The 16,235-nt window shown below is 40.1% G+C and overlaps 1 protein-coding gene and 1 pseudogene across 3 annotated transcripts in view; both read left to right on the top strand.

Moving 5' to 3' along the window:
• The window catches only part of SGCG (sarcoglycan gamma), a 105,127-nt gene that overhangs the window by 64,073 nt on the left and 24,819 nt on the right, over positions 1–16,235 (top strand). For all 3 annotated transcript variants that reach the window (XM_029936183.1, XM_029936185.1, XM_029936184.1), the window contains 3 exons: positions 4,078–4,179; positions 5,655–5,742; positions 13,189–13,308. In XM_029936183.1, coding sequence (XP_029792043.1) covers positions 4,078–4,179; positions 5,655–5,742; positions 13,189–13,308 — 310 coding nt within the window. The remainder of the gene's footprint in view (positions 1–4,077; positions 4,180–5,654; positions 5,743–13,188; positions 13,309–16,235) is intronic.
• LOC115290854 lies at positions 1,532–1,643 on the top strand (annotated as a pseudogene).

The following is a 16,235-nucleotide window of genomic DNA, read 5'->3' as shown; positions in this document are numbered from 1 at the left end:
CTGGTGCCCAGAGGTGGTGGCCAGGCTACTCCAGGCCCTTCCCTCATAAACAAGAGTCCGGAGGGAGCAGCAGGCACTCGCTCTCACCTTCCCGGATTTACCTCCACTATCGGCCCCAAGTCCACTGCAGGCGATGCTCATTTTCCTTTCATCCCCATTGATGTTGGTCACCGTAAGAAACCCTCGTCTCCTCACTGCTCATCTCCTGCCCTCCAGTGCTCTGAGACTCTACTCCCGCACTATCCTTTCCGACCCTCCTCCTTCCCCAACTCTGGAAACCCTCTGTTCAACCCTCTGGAATTCAAGACTTCCATAAGCACAGCAAATGTTTAACTTGGCCCCTCACTTTAAGCACTTGAAGGGCCAGGCTTCTTCTCTGTAAACTTACTGTTTTCTCATTTGCAATTATAATTATTTGGTAAGGAGATAGTTACTGTTGTGTTTTTTTGAGCTAGGCTTAAACTATGTACAGATGCTGTTTGCATCAACTCTTCCATTCATTTGGTTATTTTTACGTGTCTGTATGAACTCATGGTTTCTAATTCTGTTCAGTGGGCTCTCAGGTTCCATTACTGTAATTTCTTTCAATGCTTGTGTTCAATCTGATTTGGGCTCTGGGAGCCCAGTTTAGCTGGCTTTTCTGCCTTTGGATCTATCTTCAGTATCCTTTGCATCCTTTCTTGTCAACTGGCACAGAATCTTCCAGGCTCCTCATGCTCTTTCCTTACTCTGGCCCTGAAATTAGCTATCTCTATGAGGTGTTCTTTCTCCTTTTAGTGGGGAATGGGATTTAGAACCAAAGATTCAAGTGTCAGACATGCTCATTACTGTCAGTGCACTACTTCCGACTCACTCAGAGGACAGGCCCCTTTATATGAACATTTATTTCTCTACCTATCCATCTACACATGGGACACCACAGGTTCATACAGATTTTAACTTCAGTCCAACAATATGGGGATTAACCTCATTTTCTCTCTCTCTGCATTTGTGTCTCCCTTCCTTGACAACGAGGAACTTAACTCCCATTGCTCTTTCATCTACGTATTCACTCAGTCCCTCTCATGTTTCCACTCTCATACCTCTGCCACCACCCTTTCCCCTACACAGATGCCCCCCCACTGCATTGCACTTGGGCTGGACACCCTTTCCCGGGGAGATTCAGTACTGAGGGGTTCTATTCACCTTTCTGGGACCTGACACTCAGTGCTTGGTCACGCCTCTTCATAGATGTTCTCTTTGCCCAGCTGGGGCGTTTTATTTAACAAGACTACTTGGCCATAATGGAATTGTACACCTTTAGTATTCTTAAAACCACAGTATTCTGACAGGTTTGCTGTGGGTGTCAGAGCTCAAGGGGCCTGATGCTTCTCAGGTCATGGGAGATTGCACTCAATAACCAGAGTGAGTTTTCCTAGCAAAAAATAAGATAGTATAAATCCATTAGAATATTTCATTAATTTAAATGACTATGAACATTAAACTCTACTATTGATAAATATTTACAAGTTGTTTTTAAAAAGATCATCTAATCACTTCTTGGCCTTTTGGCTAAGATCAAGCATAGTATTTGTTCTTATCAGTTTAAAAAGATCATCTATAATGTCCTTACAAGAGACATAGAAGAAAAAATGAGAGAGTTTGAAAATAAAAGGAGGAAAAAGCATAAACCAGAACAATATTGACTAAATGGTAGCTGGTGTGAAATAAAAATAATATCATTTATAAGGGCACCAAGACACATGAAGTATTTGTATAAAACTCAAGCAAAATATAATATGAGATTTATATGCTGAGAACTACAAAATGATGATGAAAGAAATGTTTATAATTAAATGAGAAACAGTGTTTGAGCATTGGAAGGCTCAATATTTTTAAGCTGTCAGTTCTTCCCAAATTGATACTCTATTCAATACATTTCTAATCCAAATCCCAGTAGAAATTTTTATAGAATAGATCAGCTGGTTCTAAAACGTATATTTAAAGGCAAACCCATGCATATGATTCCACTTATTGAGGCACTTAGAATAATCAGATTTATAGAATCAGGAAGCAGAATAGGGGTTACCAGGGGCTCGGGAGTGGGGAATGGGGAGCTGTTGTTTAGTGGGTACAGAGTTTCTGCTGGAAAAGATGAAAAAATTATGGAGATAGATGGTGGTGATTGCTCAACAATATGAATGTACTTAACACCATTGTACTGTGCAATTAAAAACAGATGAAATGGTAAATTTTGTTAAGTACACTTTATCATAATAGAGATTTTTTAAATAATTAAAATAGCCAACATAATTTTGAACTAACACTAAGTGATTTCAAACCTGACTGTGAAGTTAGAGTAATCAATATAGTGTAGTAACTATAGACATATAGGTTAGTAGAATAGACAGTCCGGAAATACAACCACACATGGTTACTTAATTTTGGACAAAAGTCCAAAAGTAATGCAGTGGAGAATGGATAAAACGATCACTGTACGGTGCTGGAATAATTGAGTATCCACTCATATGCAAAATAATCTGTATGTATACCTTACACCATACTCAAAAGTTAACTAAACACTGGTCATGGACCTAAAAGTGTAATGTAAAACTATAAAAATTCTAGAAGAAAATACAGGAGAAAATATATCCTTGGTTTAGGTAGAGCTGTCATATAAAATATCAAAAACCTAATCATAGAAAATTGATCAGTTAAACTTCTTGAAGATTAAAAACATCGGCTCTTCAAAAGACCCAGTTAAAGAAATAAAAAACCACGAATTGGGTGAGGATATTTGCAAATTACATATCAACAAAATGTGGATAGCACAAAGCCCAGTGATAAACACTTAATATAATTTGTAATAATACAAATTAAAACCACAGTATGATACCATCACACACTGATTAGAATGAAAAGAAGCACTGACAGTACTACCTGCTGACAAGAATTCAGTACAACCAGGGTACGCGTATTGCTTGTGGGAATGCAAATGGGACGACCACCTTGGAAAGCTGAACACTTGGTGGGTTCTTGTTTCTGATTAGGTTAACTGTAAACCTACCATACAACCCAGTATTCCCGTCACGAGGTGTTTGCTCCTCAGAAACGACCACCATGTTCACACAGAAGCTGTTTTTTTTCATAATCATCAAGATGACCTAAATGTCTTGCAACTGATCCATGGACAAACAGACTGTGATATCTTCATCCAGTGGGAAACTACTCATCTCTAGAATGAAACAAACTACTGATACACACAAAAGCCTGGGTGACTGCCAGATGCATGATTCTAGTGAAAGACAGTCTGAAAAGGCTACATTCTATATTCTGTGTTGACAGCTTGGAGCCTGGAGCTGGTTCAGATTCTGTCTCCCTCTACCCTTCTCCCTTCTCAAAAAGTAAATAATAAAAACATTTAAACAAAATTTTATAAAGGTATCATGGGGGCGCCTGGGTGGCTCAGTCAGTTGACCGTCCACCTTCGGCTCAGGTCATGATCTCACGGTTCCTGGGTTTGAGCCCCGCATCAGGCTCTGTGCTGACAGCTCAGAGCTTAGAGCCTGTTTCAGATTCTGTGACTCCCTCTCTCTCTGACTCTCCCCTGCTCATGCTGTCTCTCTCTGTTTCTCAAAAATAAATAAAAAACAGAAAAAAAAATTTTTTTAAGTATCATGGGGGGTAGGGGTGATGGAACTGTTGTGTACCCTGGTTGTGTTAGTGGCTACAGTGTTAAAACTCATAGAACTAACTGTACATCTCCAAACAGTCCATTTTATTGCATTTTAATTTTTTAAGACATTTTTAGTTAGTAATGGTCAGAGTCTTTTTCTCACACGGTGGTGGCTCTCAGATATTTAGTATGAAGTGACTTTTTCAATCTCATATGCATTTCCTAAATAGTCCTTTGTATTACACAAGGGTTAATGAACTACTGACCATTAATAAAAACAACTAAGGTTTCAAATAAAGTAAGAGAAATCCAGAAAAGCACCAGTAGAAAATTTATGAAGATGCATCTATAAATTTTAGTTGACAGAAGACGTGAGAAGGAAAAGCTGTAACAAAATCTCTATTGTCTCATCTTTTTAACAGACAGGAATGGGTCACTTGCGTGTTACGAAAGATGGACTCTGCCTTGAAGGGGAATCGGAATTCTTATTCCCGCTGTATGCCAAAGAAATACACTCCAGAGTGGTAAGAAGATGATGATTCATTTAAATATTTTGTGTTATATGGAAAAGAATAATCATTAAGCATAGAAATTCAACATATTTCAGAAGGGAGTTCTTAGAATGTACACATGTACACGCATTCATGGGACACTCTTTATAAAAGCTTGGCTAGGGGTGCCCGGGTGGCGTTCTTTCTGACGAAAATTGTTTATATTAAAGCAAGCAAACTCCTGTAAAGCAAAACCACCCATTCGGAACTATGATACCACCGAAGGCATTTAGGACATAAAGCCACCTTATCTGCCAACCAAAATTCAAAAAACACATAGACATCTGACACATGTTAAAAGCTCTTTTGAAATTTCGAGAAGGCTTTACATTTAGAAAATAAGTACCATGCTGTTTATGTTAGAAGAACTAGCTCTGCTATGATTTATCTTCTAAAAATATACTATGTCCTGGACATAAATAATAAAAAATTAAATTTTAACTCCTTGGAATGAAAAAAACGCTGATTAAACCTTGATTATTTTAGATGTTCAGTCTGCGAACTTGGTACACAGTAGCCAGTGCATATAAGCAGGACAAACTGACAAGAGTACTATAATTTATGGGGGGACGGCAGTTAGGACACTTCTGGCAGCTGGGAAGTGAATTTTGCCACCAACCACACGGGCTTAGAAGAAGCTCTTGAGCTTGAATTGAACCCTCAGCCCTTCAGCCCCTTGAGAGCCTGAACAGGGGACCAAGAAGTCTGCGCCCAGACTCCTCACCCACAAAAACAATAATATAATAAATAAGTATTGCCTTAAACTGTTGGGGTAAGCAAAATTTATTTGCTCTTTTAACATAATAAATCCAAGATTTAAAAATAGTGTATAGGGCCACAGGATCTCTGATGATGGAAAACTAATCCTCTGTAAATCCTAAAGTTATATATGAATATAAATATACAGTCATTTTATTTTTTATTTAAAATTTTTAAATGTTTATTTTTGAGAGAGAAAGACACAGACAGAGAGAGCCTGAGTAGGGGAGGGACAGAGAGAAGGGGAGGGATGGAGACACAGAATCTGAAGCAGGCTCCAGGCTCTGAGCTGTCAGCACAGAGCCTGACATGAGGATCAAACTCACGAACTGTGTGATCTTGACCTGAGACAAAGTCGGTTGCTTAGCTGACTGAGCCACCCAGGTGCCCCACAGCCATTTTAAATAGTATATATTCATCAGGGCGCCTGGGTGGCTCAGTCAGTTGGGCATCCAACTCTTGACCTTGGCTCAGGTCATGATCCCAGGGTCGTGAGATCAAGTCCTGCGTCAGGCTCTGCACTGAAGGGCTGAGTGTGGAACCTGCTTCAGACCCTCCCTTGCCCTCCCTTTGGTTGTCCCCCACTCATGGGAACACACATGTACACACACTCTCTCTAAAAATAAGTGAGAAAATGAGTAAGTGAATAGTATGTCACATTTTGTCACATTCTGTGACTATCCTTCTAGGACTCCTCCCTGCTTCTGCAGTCAACTCAGAATGTGACAGTCAACGCACGCAACTCTGCAGGAGAGGTCACAGGCAGGTTAAAAGTGGGTGAGTCCAGCCTCTTCACAGAGCTTTGCATGTGAGTGGTCCATGGATAGTGGTGCTGAATGGATACATGTCTCTCTTCTAAAGAATTCACAGTTATTCATGAACAATTAAAGTAGGAGTTTTCTAAATACCATGCTGTGTTGACCACAGAGAACAGTTGGCATCACAGGGGAGACGGTCCAAGATATTTTAATTAAAGTTTCTTTGATTCCAAGAAATAGAGGACCATTCAAGGTAGTAAAAGACAGGATTATTGCAGATCTCAAAAGAATCTCAGAGACCAATGGAAAGTAGCTGGCTTCAAAAGAGCAGAGACCAGGATCTAAGAGCCAAAAGATTGTCCTTTCTCTTCCCCTCCCTAACCCCTCCTTCTCCTTCCCTTTCTCCTCCATGTACCCCTTCTTTCTTGGGCATCTCTGCCCATTGTTTTTACTTGGCTATATCTAACTCTGTAGGCCTATAAGACCTCTCCGCGTCTTCATCTGATTGGCTATGGTTCACAACGCCAACCAGTTTGGTCTTCAGTTTCATGGATTCTAAATTTACAACAAAGTACTCTAATTGGCCCGACTACTGTGTTTAACCAGCTGCCCTTGGGTCAGCTATGTATACAATCCAACCAGCTAACTCCAGAGAAAAAGGTCACCGAGGAGTGAGATCACATGAAATCTTACACAGTGAGAAAAAGGATCAGAGAGAAAGCGTAGGTGGAAAAAATGATTAACGAGCAAAGCACTGAGTGAAAGGAATGTGTCCCCATATTCTATACTTATCAGCAGTCTTCAGATGTGCCAAATCTAGAAAACTGAGTGGCCTTTTGACTTATGGGAAAACAGCTGACAAGTGTCCCATCAGCACAAATTGGTAACTTTCAGTGTCTCTTTTTTACAAAACAGAATAACAGCACATTGGAAACTACAGCCGTATATTAGCCTGATGATTTCTTCTTATCATGCTGATACAGGAGTTCCATACTTTATGTTCCACTTTACTCTTTAAAACTTCCTTTTTGCTTAGAAGTTTATTTGATCACTAAGTCTGGTGAAATCCTCAGTGGCTCTAGACATGAACCTGACCTGAGTTTATCCAGCATACATGTTCTTGAAATGTGTCTAATTCAAATCATATTTTCTTGATGAATTGTGTAGTATTATGATTTATCTTTACCATTATTTCACAAGATTCTTTGTAGCTTTTATATGTTTGAGGGATTTTTGTTCATCTTAGCATCACTCGTTTGCCATTTATTGGATGCCAACGTGCCACTTTCTATATGCTGTCACATAAGTAATAACATACAAAAGTAAAAAATTCCCTTAGGAGCTCCAAAAGTAAAAACTTCCCTTTATATTCTTATAAAAATGATTTACTACAAGTAATTATTTTCTCATTTGATTTTTTGTTGAATGTAGATTTTCATATATCGTTTAAGAGAGTTAGATGTGATATAAATCTGCCTCCAATTCCATGAATGAAAAAAACTGAAGCACTGAAAAGCGAATTTGCTCAAGAATGCACAGCTGTTTAGCAGAACAAGCCAAAGCAGGAGTTAGCAACTAGCTGGAATTAGTAGTTTAGCAAACCCCAGGACTTCTCTTCCTCAGCCTGGCATGTACCACTCCTCCCTCCAATCAGATTTTTTAAAATTATGGCCCTATTTCATGCAAATATGGTCCCCATTTTTGTCACCAAGGAATTTACTTAAAAGAAGAAATATATAAAAACCCAAAAGAGTTCCTATTAGAATTAATTTGTTTTAAAGTGCTCACCTTAAATCTTGAGTTTCAACCTTGGTGTTTCGTGCTCGATAGAATGTTAAAATTAGTGACTTCTGTCAAACTCTTGGTTGGAAAGCATCTGTTATACGGAAGGCCCTGCTCCAGGGAGTGCCACTCAGCTCACCAGGGTTATTTTCAGGTAAACGGCTTCCACAATCACATCACTCCAGCCTCCCATTTCCTGGAAGAAGTTAAATATAGCCAACCTGGATATTAAAATGTAGTTTATGTGAACGAGCCAAATTCATCCCATTTGATTAAGTGAATAATTGCTTATTACTAAACCACTGAAACTAATGGCAGTACAGTCAAAACCAAAAGTCTTCAGTCCCCAAAGAAGTCAAACACTGCAAGCAAGTAATAATAGCTAGTACTTCAAATCCTTGAGCTGAAAGGTACCTGTGCATAGCAACAATAACGGGAATCTTACGAACTCTACGTGCAGCTCTCATTCCTGCCATTAATTTTGCTTTGATTTCAAAGAACAGACGAATTCTGGTTGGCGTAAAAGAGTTTATTCAGGTGGGCTGGTCAGGTTTGGCAGTCCAGGTTTTCTGGGTACAGAGCCAGGCTGCAGTGCATCCTGGGGAAGCCACCAACTTTCAGTAGAGTTTGATCAACAGGGTCACTGGCCTCTCCCTTGGGATTTCTACAGAGTTATAATCACTTCCAATCCAAGTGGATATTTTCAAAGAACAACCAAATAACCCAGCTGGAGAGGCTGGGAATGTTTATGGCACAATTTGGTCACTGCCACCCAGACACCTAACTCATTTTCCTGGGTGACTTTCCTGGGTGAAAGATGTCTTCTGCTATTATCACAGTGTCTTAGATCCAAGTCTCTGAGGGGCCCCTGGGGGGGGGGGGGCCCAGTCAGTTAAGCATCTGACTTTGGCTCAGGCCATGATCTCATGGTTTGGTTCGTGAGATCCGGCCCCACCATCAGGCTCTGTGCTGACAGCTCAGAGCCTGGAGCCTGCTTCAGATTCTGTGTCTCCCTCTCTCTCTGACCCTCCCCTGCTCATGCTTTGTTTCTCTCTGTCTCAAAAATAAATAAATATTAAAAATCAACAAAAAAAAGGTCTTCGAATAGCAAAGCTGAGAAATAAGAATCTCACCAACCCATCACGTTTGTGAGGGTTCTTGGAACTTCTGCATAGCCATGAGAAGCTTCTGCAAAAGCCTTTGTATACCCAGAGCATGACTAATATCAAGAATAGAAATGTAGAAGAGATGAATAAAGCGAATATAGTATTGCAGAATTTCATGGACACTATTAAGGGACAGCAGTGCACTGGCAGCCAAGATATCTTTGGGTCTAGTGATTGAACTCAGCAGAAGGAACATCAGAAATGAGGCAGAAAATCCCAGTGTTATCCCAGCTGCATGTTCCTCCGAAGTTACCCAGATTTTGCTGCTTTGCAGCCCTTCCTAGGGAAAAGGAGAAAGAGGATGGTGATTCCGAACCTGAAGACAGACGACCTTCTGGTGCAGCACACCCCAGGGAAATCTAAAAAATATACACATATACACACCTGTTGATCCAATAATTCCACTTCTAAGAATCTACCCTGAAGATACAACCCCAACAAAACAAAATACATGTGTCAGAGTTTGTTCTCTGCAGCAGTATTTTTAATTGCAAACCCTAGGGGTGCCTGAGTGGCTCAATTGGTTAAGCGTCTGACTTCAGCTCAGGTCATGAGCTCATGGTTCATGGGTTTGAGCCCCACATTGGGCTTTCTGCTGTCAGCCCAGAGCCCACTTTGGATCCATTGTCTTCCTCTCTCTCTCTCTGCCCCACCCCAAATATCGTGCACAGGCATGCTCTCACTCTCTCTCAAAAATAAAATAAACATTAAAAAAAACTTCTAAATACACATAAATATCCAGATGTATGGATGAACTGTTGAATAACCATGGTGCACCCACATGAATACCTTGCATCTGTTTAAAAGAATAAGAAAGATGCCTATGGGTTGATTTGGAGTAACTTCAAAGACATATTTGTGAGTGATAGAAGTAAAGCGCTGGAGACTACCTCCTGTAGGCTACCCTTCAGGGAAGTAAGAAAGGGATAGAACAAAAGATACATGTGTTTGCTCACTTACGTGCAAAGGAAGTAGGGGAAGCATAAACCCGAAATGAAGAGACCAGCTCCCTGGCTGGTTGGCTGGGAAGAGGCTGGAGGGACGGGACTGAGGTAGGAAGGACGAGGGGAAGTCACACATCCCGTTAAAGCTGTCAGAGATTCTGGATGTCAAGAAACACTCGGTTGTGTTTTCACTGGAGAAAACCCTTAAGCCAATTTCACAAACTTAATTAGTCAGGTCATAAAACCGTCCTTTATTTATTTCCTTCACTTTTCATTTCCTTCTTTGTACCAGAGCCTTTCGTTAAAAATTGTACTTTACCAGATAGCTCTTGTTTTCATCACCAAGGCAGAGTTTGAATTTCATTTCTTAAAGAATTCCACTGCAAAAGATTAATTTGCTTAGCTCTGATCAATGTCCGGCTAGGTTAATAAAAACTAGTAGAATATTAATAAAATTTAAAAGATTAATTAGAAACTCAGTTATTTTAAGAGATGATTATCTCTGTGATTATGGGCCACGGAATGATGTTTTCTGAAGTGGAAACGTGTTTAAATTGAACATTCAGTGCCTCCTTGTGTTTAATAAAATGAAGATGGAATTCTATTCACCTCTGAGCCTTTTGCTCAAGTATTTCCCTCTACCTGGCATGCCTCATTCTCCCTTCATCGGGGAACTAGAAACTCTTTCTTCAAGGTCAGCTCAGACAGCATCTCCCCAGGGGGTCATTTTTGACCCCCAAGGATAGACCATGGAGTCCCTTTCAGGGTTCTCATTAAACATTGCCCATGCTCATATCATAGCGCCTACCAAATTGTCCTGAAACTCGGTGTATATGCTTTTTTCTGGAGTGGACTTAGCTGTGAGCTTGTTTGTATGTTCTCTTGTGTACATGTCCCACTGTTAATATGTCCTCAATTCTTGGCACAAAACCTTGAACATTAAAAAATGCCTAAATTTGTGCTGAATGATAGACTCATTTTTCTGCATTTTTTGAAGTTTTTTTCTCCCAGTAATTGGGTGTAGACCCAATGTGGGGCTCAAACTCATGACCCTACGATCAAGAGTCATATTTTTGCATTTTCTTTTTCTTAAGTTTATTTTGGAGAGAGAGAGAGAATACAGATGGGGTAGGAGAGAGAGAAAGAAAGAGAGAATTCCAAGCCGGCTTCACACTGTCAGTGCAGTCTGATGCAGGGCTTAAACTCACAAACCATGGGATCATGACTTGATCCGAGTTAGACGCTTAATCGACTGAGCCACCCAGGTGCTCCTGCATTTTCTTTGACTTGAGTAAGGGCTTATATGGTTTCTCTACTCATGAAAATTATGCAGCTCAACTCATTGAACATTTCATCATTATATATGAAACAGTGGTTACAGGGAAAAAATTTCATGTGGTTTAACCCTTTTTACTTAATAATGCTTCCTGGAACTGTTACCTGAGTCTCCAATAAGCTAAACAGTAAAGTCGGACTAGATAAATTATTCCAGGTTTTTGTTCTCCCTTTCCATTTTAAACTCAGGTAACTTGATATTCATCACTTAATGCAAATCAGTATTTATTTGAAAAATATCTAAGGTATATAAGTGACCCAGAAGACGTAAACAGTGGCTCTGAATCACTGAGTAACTGAGTCCTGGTGAACATGAGGATGAGCAAAAGTATAGGCAACTATCCAAAAAGTAAAGTCAGGTTTCCTTAAGAGAAAGAAGATTAAGACATAGAGGAAACATAGAGAAATGTGGTCCACTTTGTAACTGTCTTACACACAGAGACACACAGGTAAATGAGGGGTCACTGAAGGCTTTTGCAGTATCGCCTAATGAAATAACGTAAGAATATGTTGGTGACCATATCCCAAACTGATTAATGTATTCGCGGAAGAGCTCCTATTTAATTTCTAGTTGGTCTCCCTCTACTTTAATGAGTAGTGGGAGTGATGCAGCAATACACACACAAAGACTGTAAGATGTCCATTTTCTCAGTGTATTTATGCTCCCAGATGAGAATATAAAGCTAACCTACAAAAGAATTAGGGAACATGGGTAGCCCCTTGAGCGATCGCTCGGAGCTGTGTGCTGGAGAGACTGATCCATTGGGAAACGGGACAAGGTTGCATATGCTCTCGGGGGCACGGCATCCCCGGTCCGGGCGTGGGAGCACCCACCGAACCTTGGGAGTCTAAAGGGAGTCAAAAGCAGTGAGTCTTCAGCTCACCGGACAAGATGAAACTGGGAGAGGAAAGTGTTGCTGTTGTCACTGAAATACAAAGAAAGGAGTGAAGAAGACGAAAAGGCCGTAAAGGACTTTCTGTCCTAAAGAAGGTTTTCTTCCATGGTGCTGTCTTGTTTTCTCCCCGGAAGTAAGATTGAAGACCTCCCCAGAGGATATGGGCAGAGAGGGAATCGAGTAGGGTTCATCTTCTGGGCTGGCTTTGGCCATTAACGTGAGGCAAATCATGAGAGACTCTGAATACTGAAAACAAACTGAGGGCTGAAGAGGGAGGGGGGAGGGGAGGAGTGGTGATGGGCATGGAGGGGGCACTTATGGGAAAGAGCACTGAGTGTTTTATGGAAACCAACTTGGTAATAAACTATTTAAATAAAAAAAGTGAGCCATTCTTAAAATGGTCTTTCATGGAGCGCCTGGGTGGCTCAGTCAGTTGAGCATCCAACTTTGGCTCAGGCCATGATCTCATAGTTCGTGAGTTCGAGCCCTGCATCATGCTGGCTGCTGCCAGTGCAGAGCCCGCTTTGGATCCTCTGTCCCCTCTCTCTGTCATGATCCCTGCTCATGCTCTCTCTCAAAAATAAACATTAAATAGAAATGGTCTTTTGCAAACTTCACATTTTCAGAATACAAAAATCCTTAGTTGGCTAATACTCAAAAGACTACAAATTTAAATAAGCTGAGTAGACAAATTATGTTCTTTTGGCTACTTTAAACTTGAAAAACTTAACTTTTAAATGATTTATTCTTTCATATATTTGATATGGATTATCACTTTTTTGTTTTTTAATTTAAAAAAAATTTTAGTATTTATTTTTGAGAGAAAGAGACAGTGTGAGTGGGGGAGGGTCGCAGAGAGAGAGAGAGAGAGAGGGAGAGAGAGAGAGACAGAATCCAAAGCAGGCTCCAGGCTCTGAGCTGTCAGCACAGAGCCCCATGCCGGGCTCGAGCTCACAAACCATGAATCATGGTTTCATGACCTGAGCCAAAGTCGGATGCTTAACTGACTGAGCCACCCAAGTACCCCTTTAACTTTTTGCTTTAATTTGAGTATATTTAACAAACAAGTTACATTCAGGTCAGGTGTACAAGATAGTGATTTAGCATCTCCTTACATTGTGCTTTGTAGATCAGAACATATTTGACATAAGTTAAGTTTAATAATACAATAGATTTAGGCTTAGAACGTAAAAAGTTTAATTACAGAATTTTTAAAAAAACACTGTTGGTAACAGATTGTATATATTTCGTAATTTGGTATCACCAGGTGACGTGTAAAAAAAGATTTTGATACCACCTACTGTGAAGGCTTCCCAATAAACTGTTTTAATGAATATTTCAGGTCCCAAAATGGTAGAGGTCCAGAGTCAGCAGTTTCAGATCAACTCCATGGATGGCAAGCCACTGTTTACTGTGGATGAAAAGGAAGTTGTGGTTGGTACAGAAAAACTCCGAGTAACGGGTATGTTATAACTTTTTTCTCAACTGAGATCTAATTCACACGGTGTTCACATTCGTTTCAGGCGAACAATATAATGATTTCGTATCTGTATATATTGTGAAATGATCCCCTTGGTATGTCTAGTAAACATCAATCACCAGGTATGATTTTTTGTTCTAGTGATGAGAACTTTTGTTTTTTTTAGTTGCAGTGTAGTTTAACATACAATTTGTGTGTGTGTGTGTGTGTGTGTGTGTGTGAGAGAGAGAGAGAGAGAGAATACAGGTTCTTTATGTAGTGCTCTTAATTTATTTTTTCAAAACTTTTAGTGAGTTAACATATAGTGCAATATTGATAGTAGAATTCAGGGATTCGTGTTATGTTAGTTTCAAGATCTATTCTCTTAGCTACTTTCAAATACCCAATACAGTATTATTAACTATAGTCACCATGCTGTTCATTAGATCCCTAGCACTTAGTTATTTTATTAGAAGTTTGTCCTTTTTGAGCCCCTTCACCCATTTTGCCCAACCCCATCTCCTGCCTCTGGCAACTACCAGTCTGTTCTCTGTATCTATGAGTTTGGTTTCTTTTTTAGATTCTGCATGTGAGATCACACAGCATTTGTCTTTCTCTGACTTATTTCACTTAGCATGATGACCTCGTGGTCCATCCATGTTGTTGCAAATGGCAGGCTTTCTTTTTTATGGCTGAGTAATATTCCATTGCATATAGAAATATCCTATTTTCTTTATCCATTTATATGTAGTAACTCTTGAGAAGCACAATATCCCAATATCCCACTATCCCAGGACTATGTTACTTTTTGCAAGTATACTCTAGAAATTGTCAGGCAAGGGAGAAAAAGTAGTTTGAATTTGTTGACTCTTCTTCATAACATTGTTTTTGAATTCTTGATACTCCTCTGGAAGAATGAAGTGCTCCTTATAAATCTTTGCTTACTCTTTTCCTCCACCATATTGCTATCCTTTATCTCTTTCCAATTAGTGTAACCCAAAGACTTACAAATTCCTCTATCATCTGTATGATACCCCAGTGTCTCTTATCCATGTGGTTTTGTGAGAGAACCTTCTTCAAAGTTCCTTTTCCTCCCATTGTATCAAGCACTCAGAGTCCTTCCACTGCTATAAAAATGGTCTCTCTTGGAAATAAAGAGGGCGGGGTTCTTATAAGAATCACTTTTAGGATTGAAAAGAAGCAATTTTGTGGAAAAAAAATTCCAGAATGCGTTTGAAATTTACCTGCTGAGCTTCTGTGAAAACATCATGAGAAAGACAGTAGTTAAATCCACCCCAGCACTTTTCTGTAGTATTCTGAGAAGCAATGGCAACTGTATTCTCTCGCACATTATTATCAATACTCAACCCTAGTATAAAGTCTTATGTAATATATAACTCCTAACAAAATAAACTCAAGAATCATAACCTATGTTGAGGCATACACTAAGACAATAGGGCCTATGGTTTTCTTACTAAAATAAAGGACACTAGAAAATCTATTTAAAGGACATTGATGGTTTCCTAATAAATGGTCAGAATGCCTAAGTGCCTTGGTCATCATAAATCTACTACCTACTATCTCAGGGGTGGCTCAGTCAGTTAAGCCTCTGACTCTTGATTTCGACTCAGGTCATGATCTCACAGTTCATGAGTTCAAGACGGTGTCAGACTCCACACTGACAGTAGGAGGCCTGCTTGAGGTTCCTGCCCCTCCTCTGCCCCCTACCCTCAAAAATAAATAAATGAACTTGTAAAAAAGAAAAAGAAATCTACTATTGCATAGTACAAAGCTTTGTAGATCTAAATCCTGTTCCTGTCGCAACAATTACTAGTCACGTGACTTCAGGTGAGTTCTCTCTTTCGGCTGTTTCCTCACTTTTAAAAGCAGATCCATGATTTCTGCTGTACTAGCATTGCTGAATTAAGTGGATCAGTACATACAGAGGACAGCAGAGGCCTTGATACAGTATTATTGCACCTCAGGGCCATGAAATCTGCAGGGAAAACAGCCTGAGAAACAGGTGAGGTTGCTTTAAACCCAAGCCATCCTCCACAGGGCATCCCTTAAGTGAAACTTTTCTTAGCCTAGGGCTCCTTCCACGCCTTGATGGTAATTTTGGTGGAACAGGAGAAAAGAAATGATAAGCACTTATTTATTACCTACGTATGTGTATCAGAATCACCTGGAGGGCTTATTAAAAGATACGTTGCTGGGCTTCATTCCCCGAGTTCCTGATTCAGCAGGTGTGGAATAGGACTTGGGAGTCCCATTTCCTACAGCTCGTCAAGTACTACTACTGTTCCAGGGGCCACGGGCCGAGAGCCACTCCCAGCCCAGAGCACTAACCTGCCCAGAGTCCATGGGAAAGACGTGAGGCACCATACAGATGCTGTCTTGGGCACATACATTTAAGTTCACCTTGTTATTTATTTTTTAATTTCTTTACTTTTTTTATTATTTGAGCGGGGGAGGGGGGAGTTGCACACACAGGATAGGCAGAGAGAGAGAGAGAGAGAGAGAGAGAATCCCAAGCAGGCTCTGTGCCTGATCTGTGAGATCATGACCTGAGCTGATACCAAGAGTCAGACACTTAACCCACTGAGCCACCCAGGCACCCTTAAGTTATTTGAAGATAAGTTATATTCTTCTTCATAATTAGTTTTGTCTTGTACAAATTTCTCCCAAACTCCTCTTCGCTCCAGTGAAACTAGCCAGAGCAAATATAGTGTACCTGTAATCACTGAATGCTTTCCTGGTCGTGATGTCTTTAAAACCACACGGAGTTCTTATCACCAAGGTAGCCATGAGAGGTGGGTGTATGAATGGTAACATTTTGACACAGACCTTGACTCTTCTCAGCTTTTCAAGACATCCTTAGCTTCCCTACATTTGCAGTTAAAGAAATGCAAGAAATCGTACAATTCTGA

The sequence above is a fragment of the Suricata suricatta genome, chromosome 4 (genome assembly GCF_006229205.1).
Source record: "Suricata suricatta isolate VVHF042 chromosome 4, meerkat_22Aug2017_6uvM2_HiC, whole genome shotgun sequence".
NCBI classification, from domain to species: domain Eukaryota; kingdom Metazoa; phylum Chordata; class Mammalia; order Carnivora; family Herpestidae; genus Suricata; species Suricata suricatta.
Note: the sequence above shows the minus strand (reverse complement) of the source record. Positions and strands in the feature narration are given on the sequence as shown.